The following is a 13548-nucleotide window of genomic DNA, read 5'->3' as shown; positions in this document are numbered from 1 at the left end:
GTTTAGTCCCACCCCGGAAGTTGAGAGAGAGTTGCACCTTTTTATAAGGTGAGCTCTTCTACCACTTGTATGAGCATGAGAAGAGGAGACTTACACGCGCGCTCCTCCTCCTCACTCGCCGCGCCGCGGGTTGCGGGATTGAGCCGAGCCAAGGACAGAGCTATGCACGTTGTCTATATTTTTGCTGCTCAGGAAAAATTAATGAGTCATTAATTAATAATTAATGGATAATTAACTACTGAACTATTTGACATGGGGTTTACTCCCACGACCTACCCGGCCCGCACTATATAGTCAGGCAGACGTCTACCCTAGCTGCACCGGGAGAAGGGACAGCAGGCCTCCGGAACCCCGCCTCTCGTGATCCTGTACGGGAGAGGGGTGATCAGGTTTTTGGGGAGCGCACTCGCACGACTGCTGGCAGCGACGACTTCGCGAACGACGACTTCTTCCCCGGCCTCGGTAACCTCATCCTCGACGACATGGGCGACAGCGTCAATGCCGACGGTGCTGCTCCCGCTGCACTGTATGTGATTCTATCCTTCCTGTTTGAGATCGTGGTAGAATTCATGTTTCTAGTATGTGCCCTAGATGTGATCTGTTCATCTACTATGCTAGTTCGCATGATTAGTTCAATCTCTGCTACTGTAGTCATGATTTACCTTCTGTTTATTCGAATTAAATCTCGTAGTAATTTGCTCATATTTCCAACACAGATTGAGTACCCGCGCCCGGATCAATGTGTCCCTGCGTCCGTCGTTGTCCGTCGCGCCGCACCCAGCTCATCGGAGCCCCGAGCCCCGCATTGCACCTCTCCTGCATCCCCAGCCTGCACTTATCCCGGTGCTCGAGGCCGCCACCATTGGGGCCGCTCCTCTTACTTGAGCGTCCGTCGCCATGGACCTATCGTCCTCCTCCAGCCGAGGCTACTGCGGGACCAGTGGCGATCTTCGTCGCGCGGCAACCAACGATGCATGCGACAGATGCGGTGGTCGATGGTCGGAGTCGCGCGGTTGCGACAGGAGCTCATCGACGCGCGCGGCGGATGCGCCGGGGAGGGAGGGGAGACCGGAAGCGAGAGAGGTTGAGTGAGCGGAGAGGAGAGGAGAGACCGAGAGAGTACTAGGGGATAAGGGTTTTTTTTTTGAGAAATATTAGGGGATAAGGTAGCGTTCCGTTTGGTGCCGAACGAAACAAACTTTTTTTTTCTGAGAATTCCTTTTTTTAGGTGTTAGATTGGGGGCTGGTAGGGCCGTGTTGGATAGCTAATTTGGGCCTTGGATCGGCAACATTTGCTCTACGAAAAAACATAGATAATTAAAGTATATATATACCTCACAAAAAATTAAAGTATATATATAATTATATATTAAACATGGTTCATACAAATAAATATGTTTATACTTATTAGCTATATTGAGAGTATCACAAAAAAATTGAGAGAAGAAACCCAATATGTTGGTTTGCTTGCATGTTTTTATCTTTTGTTGGACAATTTTCCATAGCGTATATAAATAATTTAAAATGATTTAAGAAATTTTAGATGACTACTTATTTATATATAAACATTATTGTTGGTTGTTTTCCCCAAGAGAAATGCAACATATTTTTTAATAATATGAAAAAGGTTTTCTTTTTTACAAAATAAAACAGTTGTGTTAGTTTCACTTTTATTTTTATTATACATTATATATGTTTATTTATATGGTGCAGTAGAAAATATTGTTTATATTTCATCAGAGATAGAAAGTGATACATGATAATACAAAAGGTGTATTTTTTATTTTTTTCAGAATATAGGAGACATGGATATGGATTTTGGAGATGCACAAAAAGAATCCATCGATAAAGGTTCCGAAGCGACGTCATTGAAAAGGGCCAAAAATTCACGAGTTTTTTACAACATAATGATGTGGAAGCGGTGATATCTCAGAACAAAACAAAAAAAGGATGCCAATTTAAATGTTATCATACAAGGTATTTTTCAATATTATTATTGATCTTTCCTTTGTCATATTTCCTTTTGTATTCAACTAATTTGGCTCATTTTGTTTACTAATTTAGATCATTTTTGTATCATGTCGACAGACTATGTTTGTATCCCTAGAGATATTACACTCATCGAAACAATCATGTCTGCCCCCAAGAAAACCAAGTTCGTGGACATTGCAAGTGAAGTGGACTTCAATTATTAATTAATTGTGTCCGTGATATATTGTCTGTATGTGTAAATTTAACATGCATTATCTTTATATAACTCTTGCAAAATATTTCAAGAGCCCGTGGCAACGCACGGGCATTTGATTAGTTAGATGATGGGTTGCGAGAGTGACAGAAGCTTAAACCATAGTTTATGCGCTATTTCGTAAGGGACTGATTTGGATCCAAAAGTTTTTTGTTATGGTTAGATTTTATCTTAATACTTTCTCGTAGTTGCGGATGCTTGCGAGGGGGTTAATCATAAATAGAAGGTTTGTTCAAGTAACAACAACACCTAAGCACCGGTCCACCCACATATCAAATTATCAAAGTAGTGAACACAAATCAAACCAACATGATGAAAGTGACTAGATGAAATTCCCGTGTACCATCAAGAACGCTTTGCTTATCATAAGATATCGTTTTGGCTTGTCCTTTGCCACAAAAGGATTGGGCTACCTTGCTGCACTGTTGTTACCATCACCATTACTTGCTCGTTACAAATTATCTTGCTATCAAACTACTCGTTACTTATAATTTCAGTGCTTGCAGAGAATACCTTGCTGAAAACTACTTGTCATTTCCTTCTGCTCCTTGTTGGGTTCAACACTCTTACTTATTGAAAGGACTACGATTGATCCCCTATACTTGTGGGTCATCAGTCCTCCATATACCGGGGGAGGGGGAACCGAGGCAAAGATTACCGTCCCATTCTTGTCATGAGGAGAAGAAGTTTGAGTACCTTTAGCCGCTTCCTTGCGGGAATTGGCCTCCGACTCCGATGCGGTGGGATTAACCAGAGGCAACGGATCGGGAGTGGCTTTCAACCCCTCAAGCGACTCGTTAAACACGGATTTCACCTCAGACATCATCGACGTCTTAAGTGAAGCCATGGCTTCATTTAAGTCTTCCCGAGTGATCGAGTTCAACTCCACGGCCTCGGGCACTTCCTCCTCGGTGTCAACCATACTCTTCGGGTGGTGAAACCCTTAATAAAGAGACGAGACTCTAATACCAATTGAAAGGATCGATATGGTTGACTGGAGGGGGTGAATAGGCAACTACCAATTTTTAGCTTTTCTTAACAAATTAGGGTTTGCAACAAATAGTTTGTCTAGATATGCAACTAGATGAGCAACCTATATGATGCAAGAAACACAAACAACACAAGCAGGCAAGAGATAATACACAAGTAAAGATTGCACAAAGTGAAGGTAAGAAATAACCACAAGTGGAGCCGGTGGAGATGAGGATGTGTTACCGAAGTTCCTACCCTTTCAGAGGAAGTATGTCTCCGTTGGAGCGGTGTAGGCACAATGCTCCCCAAAAAGCCATTAGGGCCACCGTATTCTCCTAACACCCTCACACAATGTGAGATGTCGTGATTCCACTAGTGGTGCCCTTGAAGGCGGCGACCGAACCTTTACAAAGAAGGTTGGGGCAATCTCCACAACTTAATTGGAGACTCCCAACACCACCACGAAGCTTCACCACAATGGAATGTGGCTCCGAGGTGACATCAACCGTCTAGGTTGCTCAAACACCCAAGAGTAACAAGATCCGCAAGGGATTAGTGGGGGAAATCAAATTTCTCTTGATGGAAGTGTAGGTCGGGGCCTTCTCAACAAACCCTAGAAAATCAACAAGTTTGATTTGCTAGGGAGAGAGATCGGGCCAAAATGAGCTTTGGAGCAACAATGAAGTTTGGGGGAGGAAGAGGTAAGTCTTCTTGGAGAAGAAGACCCCCTTATATAGCGGAGGAAAAGATCCAACCATTATCCCCGTGCACATCCCGCAATGCGCTGTACTACCACTAAAGAAGCGGTACTACCATTGGCTGCAGCGGCACTGCCGCTTACCCCAGCGGTACTACCGCTGGGGACAGTGCACACAGGGGAGAGATGGAGGGAGGAAATCCATGAGAGGTAGTGGTAGCCGCGGTACTACCGCTTACGGGCTAAGCGGTACTACCGCCCTACTACCGCTGCTACTACCACTACTCGATTGGGTCTATTTGGGATCAGCGGTAGTATGCCAGAGGGACCACCGCTGAACCCGACACGAGAAAATGCAAGCCCCAAATCGACCTATGGACTGTGGGCCAACTAGGTTGGTACCCCTTAGTCTAGGACATCGTCAGCTGCCGTTGTGGATGATGTCCAACATCTCCATGTCCGGTAGTCGTACGCCTTCTCACTGGCTTTAGGCATAGCAGCGAACAGCGTGCCGGCACCCTGTGCTCCCCGTCTACCGTTCGTGCCCGAACGAGCTATGGCGAAGCAGACTCTGAGAAGAGAAGCAGTGTCGCATTGACGTCGATGATGTAAGGCACTTGCCTGGCGACGGTTGTCGTGGACTGTCTACCAAGCTACTTGGCGGTGTACTAGCATGGAGCCTTGTAATGCGCCGGCCATTGCGTCGCCTGGACAGTGGGCGGCACCATATGCACTCTGCGACCTTGGCTGCGACATCCACCACATTCGCGACTAGCACATCCACTGCCACAGGCCATCAACACGCCCTCCACCGGCCTTCCGCTTCACGAACGTTGCCTCCTCTTCGGCCTTCACTTTGACGTGACGATTTTGCCGTGTCACCAAGTTGATCTTCCAGGCGAGGGTGATGCTCCGATCCTCCTACACCTCCACCGTCTCCATCTCTGGCAGGTCCTAGTTCGGTTCCATGCATCAGTGGCGGCAGTGAAGAAGAAAGTGTGAGAAAAGGGCGGGAATTGGGTGGAGAGTGGCGGGATGGAAGAAGAGATTGGGGTATTTTGGTGCGGAAATAGTGGGGGATGCTACAAAAGGGTGTGCTCCTCTGTCCTTTTGGGTGGGCCATGGGTGTAAGAGTCCGACGTGTCTCGTGTCCGGACTCCCGCCCAGCCCCCTCCCAATGTTTGGTTCCAGTTTACGAGGAAATCATGGTCTGGACCACTCGGCGAACCGATATAGGACCACGTTGGATGCTTCCGTGGTCCGGACGTATGCGGGCGGTTAGAGGGTAGGCGTTGGAGATGCCCTTACCATCCGAAATAGTGGGATATACACTACCTAAAGTTTTAACCCCGTCAAGCCTACTTTTTACATCTTGACAATCAGATTGAATACTTCCCAAAGTAGTGAGATATTTAGACCTCTCAAAGCCCAGTTGCTTTACCATCATAACTAATATCCAATAAGCCTAAGAGTATTCCATCAGAGGGATTTTAACAAAACTTCCAATTTTAACGTCTTTAATACCCCTTTTATCATAAATTTCAGCACATCTATACTTTCTAAATAGCCTTTCTTTCTCCCTCCTAACTCTAATCACAACAAACATTCTACCATTATTATTCAATGTGACTCGTATAGCTTCTAAGTATTCATGCATGTCCTATTTAGAAGGCGTAATTCTTATCTTTGAGCATGTCAAGATCATGTGCCAGATTACCAACTTGATGTGCCATGTTGCAAGTTTTTTTAAAAATTTCTACTTACCATAGTGTTGAAATCTTTTTGGTGTAATAATGAATTATCTGACGGCATTGTCAACCTTTAATAGTTCAGCCTTTTCTCCCCAATCCCTTGGTGGATAGGGCAAACTCTACCCTCCAGGCTTCGTCGGCGAGCTCGTGCATTCGTATCCCCTCTTCCCGCTGCTTTGAAAGGAACTGAGAAATTAACCAATGTACAGATATAGTGGGGGGGGGATGTGTACTGAGTGACATGTTCAGACAATGTATTGTACTCATCGGTAACTGACAGAGCTATATCAGATAGAGGGTGCAATGATAGTAGGACTGAAAGAAGAGAATGCGGGAGTCACTAGATCATTGCTAGGACTAGTGTGTGTATTGTTCTTTGAGCTGCAATACTATATTATGTTAGGAGCAGGAGAAGAAACTTATGTAAAAGCAAATTTCATCGAACGTAACTTGATGATAAAGGAATACATAGTTCTAGAAAAGCAAGAGAACTAAGAATCTTCTAGGATAATAATCAGTGTATCCAAATAAAATTGGTAATGACTTCTTCGTTGAATCGTCGAAAGAACCAAATTGATAAACATGAGTGTGTGGATCAGGCAACAAAGTTCACTCGGAAATAAAAGGATGTTCCTTAGTTGGCGTTGGAGTACCACGCGAGGAATGCAGACCATGAACTTGTAAATTGATCGCAAGACTCAAGGTAGAATAGATGGTAAAGAAGGGTTTCCATCAGATGATATGAACTCTGCAAGATTAAAATGGCAAGTACAATTTTTTGTGAGCCCATGGTGAATAATTAGATAAAATAGCATAACACAAAGAGTAAAAGCAAAAATTACCTGTCAGATAGTAAATTTAATCCATCAAACTTTGCTCGAAAAGGTCACCTATGACACGCAATAAGCAGAGTAGGTCAAGCAACAGAGAAGACAAATTGTGGGAATGCCACGTAAACACAAAGGCTATGATCAAAGAACATATGAGAGGTTGTAAAGTTTCATAGATAACTATAAATGAAAATATTCAGATGGAGACTCTCTCCCGCAAGGACCATTAAAAAAACTAACATATATTTCAGCTATGAATATAGAAAAATTACAAATCGTTGCAAGTGAATGGCAAATTGTCTTAGTCCTTTAAAAAATAGATAATTAGATAATAAACTCTGAACATATATTTCAGCTATGAATATAGAAAAATTACAAATCGTTGCAAGTGAATGGCAAATTGTCTTAGTCCTTTAAAAAATAGTCGAGCACATACAAAAAAAGGATGCCATGCCCCCATGCAGGATCGAACTACAGACCTTCAGTTTACAAGACTGACGCTCTACCACTGAGCTATAGGGGCGAATTTGCCTGTACTACATGAAAAGTTTATTTCTTTATGTAAACCACGATGTTGATTATGTCTGCTGATCGCCCTCGCGGTCTCGGCTCTTCTTTCTCCTTCCCTGCCCACCAGTCCACCGCCGCCGCCTCTCCCCCCATCCCCCTCTCCCACCTCCTCCGGCGTCGGCCAGCAAGCAGCCATGGCGAGCCCCGCGCGCATCGACGTGGATAAGCTGAGCGTGGAGCAGCTCAAGGCGCTCAAGGAGCAGACCGATCTGGAGGTCAATCTCCTCCAGGACAGCCTATCCAAGATCCGCACCGCCGCCACCCGCCTCGAGAACGCCACGGCCGCCCTCCACGAGCTCTCCCTCCGCCCCCAAGGCACGGCTCACCGCCTCACCCAACCCTAACCCGCTATTCTCCACAGCGTTCCATCTTCTCGCCCTTTCCGCTGGGGTTTGATTAACCTTTTCTTCTGCGGCTCGGCGTGTGCAGGGAAGAAGCTGCTCGTGCCGCTCACGGCGTCCCTCTACGTGCCCGGCACGCTCGACGACGCCGAGAAGGTCCTCGTCGACGTTGGCACCGGCTACTACATTGAGGTATCTTGCACATGATTGGGTTTGTAATAGTTTACAGCATGTTAGTTTGTTCATCACTACTTCAGCGAATCTCTCAATATGATGATACAAACTGGTCATGAGCTTATGAGCTTCTTCGGATATATAGGGAAAAAGAAACATAGTATTTGCCGGTTATTGGTGACATTTTGATATTCAGGAAAAACACACAATCAACAACACAACATCAAGTTGCCATGAAAGTTCCACTATTTATTGCACCGAAATCATCCAAGCGCTGATTGGCCTGTCTTGTTCCATGTAAAGTTCAGCCTTGTTTGGTGAGGAGAAGCTAATCGTGAAGGTCTCCCAACTTGAACTCTGGCTGCCAGTGATTTGTGGCCCATTGGGTGCTTGGTGAATGAGACATAGTTTAGAACTTGCTCTGTTGCTCATGAGATGCATGTTTTCCTGGCCTGTAATTTAGGTCACTCTTTTAGAACCAAGTGAGCGGCGCAGTACCCTAAGTAAACCATATTTATACACAAATGATACATCTTATTTATTTTTTTATTTTATCTGCCGCCTGTCGTATGATTCTTTTTTCTTGTGTGCAGAAAACTATGACTCAAGGAAAAGAATACTGTGAAAGGAAAATTAATTTGCTGAAGTCCAACTTTGATGAACTACTTGAGGTAATATTGACTGACTGCACCGCTCTTGTAGCTACTCATTTTAGCACAACTGGAGGACAAATGTTAGCCTGTTTTTTGTTAAAATTCTAACTGAATGTGAGTAGAAACACTGAAGATACTGAAGTTCATAAAGCCATTTTGAGCTTGAGTAACTTCTAGTTGAGTGAGGTAGAAATGGTCTCATGACGAAACTTTTAGGAGAAATGTTTTCATTCATCTATGCATGTGTGCTTTAAGCTTGTAACATGCAAACCTTTTGGTTTGGTCGAATTTATCTTATATGCTCAGGTCTTGACTTGTGTTGACATACCAACAGCATTCTTTGTAAAAGTTAATTCTGTGTTGCCAGTTGCCACCAGATTAACCTTAGGCACCATGTCACTGACCAAGTTGATGGGAAGATATAATTCAATGCCTTCAAATATGATTCGTGTTAGTGCAACTGCTCATCATATTAGTATCAGTTCTTACAAAAAAAACTATCAGTATCGTAATAAAAATTAGGCCTTCGGGTTTCTCTAATTTAAGTTGTAGAATACATGGAGCAATATCTAGGGACGCCATTATTGGCATAGAATGCACCTGGTCACAATAGGTAGCATTACCAATGCTTTGTTATTCCTTTTAAGCATGTTACAAATATGACATTGTGTACCAGTTTACATTAGTTATGCATATTTTGGTCAATCACAAGGTGTGAAATGTGCAATAGTCTGGTGGAATGTAGTACACAACTTCGGGGCTAGCAGCACAAAGCACCAATGTCATTTTGCCAGAAGCTTTTATCATTTGCAGTTGGTGTTACTCTGTTAGCAAACTCCTTTTTATTGTGGCGAATTTTCATCTGGTGATTCTCTGGTACGAACCTAGTATTTGATTGTCAGTTGTTTGACAGTGTATGCTGTAATAGGATTGTCTTATATTGATAATGATAGCCACATAAATTGCTAGCTAGTCATCTCTATTTGGAAGGCACAACTTATGTTGAGCTACACTGCGACTCACATCCCCCTCCACTGAACTCAACACTCGGCGCTAAATATGATTATGTGTTATAATTCATGTGTCTGGGCTATTCCTCAACTGCAAGGCACATACCTAACCTGAATGCCGTACAACAACCCCCCTTGGCAGATGATCACTCTATTCTTCATATGCAGATGGCGACCAAAAAGAAGAGCATAGCAGATGAAATGGGCATGTTTCTGCAAGCCAAGCTGAGGCAGGCATCACCGAGCTCGAGTTCGTGAGAGCGGAATGCGCGCCCTGTCCCTTGCTTTGTTGCCTTGTTGGAGCGCCGGGGTGGTTCGCTCACTCGCAGCCCTCAGGGAACATAGGAGGTTCTTTAGCTGTTTTGGCCGTGTGTGCAAGGTTCTCTGAGATGATTTACTGAAACAGCCTGCTCCATCGTCAGACTTCATCCTCGAGTAATTTGGAATTCGGTATCAAACGTGTGTGTCTTGGATGCACAATCTGCTTTAATGGCTTTGACAATCAATTATGAGTTTGTTGCATTTTCATGTCTGGATGCTTGGTTTTGTTTTTGCATGCTGTTGTTGCTTTTCCTGGTACTTGTTGAAACCGTCATATATGGTGTAAAAAGTACTTATACTCGTGCATGCATTTGCCACCATGTGTACCCTTAGTTGGGAATGTTAAAACAAAAATCCCTGGTTACTATGTTTACAAATACAGTATGAGGAAGAACCACATGGACACAAATTATTTCCATGGATTGCCTATGGGCAGATTAAACACCAAGGACAATATGACAACTAAAACCTCCAGTCAAACCCATCATGATTTGCCCAGCGCTGGAGTCCATCCATCATACCCTGCAGAAATGCTCAATGGTTTTGAGGAAGTTATTAAATGTCCATCGAACAGCCCTCCGAGAACCAACATGTGCACGCTCGAATCTGCTGACCAATATCGCTACTGAGGTGCGTACATGGGCGTCTTGTGTTCCCAATCAAGAACACAGCCATCTTGTTTGTTCTGGGTGGACAAGCTGGCTGCTTAGCCACAGCTCTTACATTCCTCTGCTTCTATATCCTTTTTGTCTTCCTCTCACCAGCAAGCTTCAAGCTTGATTGGAAATAAACCTTGTAAACTTCCACTTCCAGCGCAGGGAAGGAATGCCACGTCTTATACCAGTATAAAAATCGCGTAAAGTTCTATGATACGTTACATTCTAAAACACATATGCATAATCAAAATGATATACACATGAAGGTTGACAGCTTGTTCACAGTAATATAAAAGGTTCACAGACTACTCAACAATAAAGAAAACATGAAGGTTCAAGGCTCATTCGTTCAACTGATACAGAGAGAATTCAAACTAGTAGATAAAAATCACAACACTAGCGGTTATTCACAGCTCGGAAGCGAGATATGATGGCATCGTCCTTCACCTGCCCAAAGGTTTCACGTTCAAGACATGTAACCAAGCAATCATTCGCGCATTGCTCCGATAGCTTGTTTACCGCCTTATTGTTCACGTAATTCACTGAAGACAGGTCCCTCTCATCACTGGCAGTAGCTACAGGAAGGATCAGCACCAACCTGAGAAGCCTGTAGACAATGTTGTAAACACGGTCCTTCCTTGTTTCGACAAGCTTGATAGAAAGCTCCGCAAGAGTCTTCACTTCTCTAAATCTTTTGTCCAGACGCAGATCATCAACGAAGTTTGAAAGTTGGAAGGGAAGATGCAACAACTCAGACTGTGAAAAATCCTCGGGATAAAAGTGGGCAAGCTTAACCAGCTTTTCCTCATCATAAGCAGCAAATGAGTCGGCGGGATTGAATGCTGCCATGCAAATCAGTAACTCCGTGTTGACCTCATCAAACATGCCATCAAGTTCTCGAAGTTGACTATCAATGACATCCAAAAACATATCAACGTGGTAGTAATAAAGATTCGTGGCCTTTTCGTAGAACTTTGGAGATCTCCCGATCGGGTCATACAAACCATCCATGTCCACAAGTTCGATGTCATGTTTCACACAAAAAGAGGTGACCTTCTGAAGAAAACTTTCCCATTCACCATCTTCCCGCAGTAACTGCAACCGTTTCTTTGTCACGCTAACAAGATTGATAGCATTAACAATATCTTGATCCCTCTTTTGCAAAGCACTGCATAAGTCATCTGTATACTCAAATATAGTTTGCAGCAAGTGTGCTATAAAGACAAACTCAAATGTCTCGAATGCATAAGACACCTGTTGAGCTCGTAGTGATTTTATGCCATTATGCTCATCCCCAATCGTACAGAGAATTTCCCAAATTGCAGGATATAAAGAGATAACATGCATCACATTTTCATAACAGGATCCCCGAGGAGTATCACAGGGTGTTCCCAGGCTTTCTCGATCAAGATCATATTCAGCTTCAGTTTCTTCCAGTTCAAATGTTTCGATAATATACTCAGCTTGAGCTACTCCAAGCATTCGTATCTTTTCACAGCACATCACAAGAAAATCCATCAAATATTGAAGGTGATAAAAGAACCAACCGCCATGAACATTCTGCTTAGCAACAGCAACCATATTTACCTGAAGTTGATGGGCAAAGCAATGGACATAATAAGCAGAAGGGGACTCGTCCACAATTATTTTCTTCAAAGCATTATGATAACCCTTCATGGCACAAGCCCCATCATATCCCAGCCCACGGACCCTAGAAAAGCTCAAAGAGTGTGCCGCAAGAAGATTCTGAATTGTTGTTTTAATTGTCAAAGGGGTAGTGTCTTCAACTCCGACGATGCCGAGGAACCTTTCCACGGCCATTCCTTTTGTACCAACATAATGCAGGCAAAGGGCCAATTGTTCCTGTTGTTCCATATCGCGAGATTCATAAACAAGCACCGCGAAATAACCATCACCAAGATCTTCAATGATGAGCCTAGTAGTTTCTTCGGCACAAGCGTTGATGAGTTGCTCCTGTGCCTTTTGGTCCAACAGCTCGCTGCTTCTTGGAGCATCCTTCAGGTCCACCCTTTTAACTCCTTCAACACTCTCTGCCAGCCAATCCACAAGCTCAAGAAAATTCCCTGCATTACCTTCATTTTCAAGATGTCCATGGACTGGCAAGCCTTGCTGCAAGATGAACCTCAGGCACTGGACTGAAGTTTTCAAACGGGACAAATATAGAGCCTCAGCCTCGGCCTGCAACTGCTTAGCGTTTGAAGCAATGGACTCGTCGTCACCAGATTTATCATCCTCCGGTACGACCCTCAGCCCATCTGACGGGGAAGGATTGCCTTGGTTCCGAGACCGGCTTTCAACTCCAATCGGTGCGGGTTTCGGCGTCGAGGTGGAGGCAATCTTGCTTTTCTTGGAAGCTCTATCCCACAACGTTTTCAAATTCATGCTCTTCTTCATTTCTCACAGTCCCGCTGAACCTCTAAATCTTTGATGCCTACACGAAATAAAGTGGCAAGAAAAGAGAGCAATGAACTCACCAGCTGATCGTTTGAACATTCACAGGTTCTACTCCGATTAGAAACTGGGAACTGAAAACTAGATTGGAGAACTCACGGCACGGCCGAGGCGGGATTGGGGATTTGGCGAGTGTCGTCCGGTGGCCGCACCCGCAATGCTTCCCGCTGGATGGCTGTGTGGAAGGTCGCGCCGCGCCACCGATTCCGTCGTCGGGGGCGTCGGGGGTAGGCTGTAGGCCTGTAGCGAGTAGCCGGCGGCGCGCGACGTGCTAGGTGCTACAGTTGGAGGGAAGCCGTCGGGTGGCTTTGCGGATTGCGCCGCCTGCTCGTCTCGCGCCTCTCTGTGTCTGTCTCTGGGCGCGTGCGTGTGGGCTCGTTCAGGCCAGGCCAAGCGCGCAAAACTGCAAGACGCACAGAATTGAGAGATGGGCCAAACCTAACAGCAACTCCAATGCGGCCCATTTCGTCCGAGCGCGTCCGTTTTGGATCGGCGCGGACAGAAAAGTTGGCCCAACGCGCCGACCCAAACAGACGCGCATCCATTTTTCGTCCGCCTGACGACTCATTCCCGATTCAATTTTGAGCTTCATCTGCGTCGGCGCGGACACAAAGCGGACGCGCGCGGCGCCCGCCTACTCCTCCCTGTGGCCCGTTAGTCGGTGGCACATTGGTCATCCTCTTCCATTCCAACAGCAAACCCTCGCCCACCTCCTTCGTCGTCGACGCCGCCGCCCATTTTCCGGTGCCTCTGCCAGTTGTTGGTGACGCAACACCCCCCCTCCCCCTACAATGCCGCCACCTCCCACGTCGCCGCCACCGCCGTCTCGCCGCCGGGGATCCGAAAGCTTCCCACC

The 13548-nt window shown here is 45.2% G+C and overlaps 2 protein-coding genes and 1 non-coding gene across 4 annotated transcripts; 1 reads left to right on the top strand and 2 right to left on the bottom strand.

Annotated features, from left to right (window-relative positions):
* Positions 1 to 6946: 6946 nt before the first annotated feature.
* On the bottom strand, positions 6947 to 7018 carry TRNAT-UGU (transfer RNA threonine (anticodon UGU)). Its single transcript has one exon. It is a non-coding gene; the product is annotated as a tRNA-Thr (tRNA).
* A 77-nt stretch (positions 7019 to 7095) lies between these two features.
* PFD5 (prefoldin 5) lies at positions 7096 to 9771 on the top strand. The gene is made up of 4 exons (XM_048673762.2): positions 7096 to 7380; positions 7495 to 7598; positions 8174 to 8251; positions 9412 to 9771. Exons 1-4 carry the CDS (start codon positions 7200 to 7202, stop codon positions 9499 to 9501), a joined length of 453 nt encoding a protein of 150 aa, XP_048529719.1. The 5' UTR covers positions 7096 to 7199; the 3' UTR covers positions 9502 to 9771.
* A 690-nt stretch (positions 9772 to 10461) lies between these two features.
* LOC125508928 (uncharacterized) lies at positions 10462 to 13070 on the bottom strand. 2 transcript variants are annotated; one of them, XM_048673749.2, is made up of 3 exons: positions 12792 to 13070; positions 11808 to 12672; positions 10462 to 11708 (listed from the first exon to the last, which is right to left on the bottom strand). In XM_048673749.2, exons 2-3 carry the CDS (start codon positions 12633 to 12635, stop codon positions 10617 to 10619), a joined length of 1920 nt encoding a protein of 639 aa, XP_048529706.2. In that variant the 5' UTR covers positions 12636 to 12672; positions 12792 to 13070; the 3' UTR covers positions 10462 to 10616. The 2 variants fall into 2 exon arrangements, with proteins under 2 accessions (XP_048529706.2, XP_048529698.2); XM_048673741.2 differs by having other exon boundaries at positions 10462 to 12672.
* Between the last annotated feature and the right edge of the window lie 478 nt (positions 13071 to 13548).

This window comes from Triticum urartu, chromosome 1A (assembly GCF_056163025.1).
Source record: "Triticum urartu cultivar PI428250 chromosome 1A, HENAU_Tu73, whole genome shotgun sequence".
Classification (NCBI taxonomy): domain Eukaryota; kingdom Viridiplantae; phylum Streptophyta; class Magnoliopsida; order Poales; family Poaceae; genus Triticum; species Triticum urartu.
This window is presented reverse-complemented; position numbering and strand designations above follow the sequence as displayed.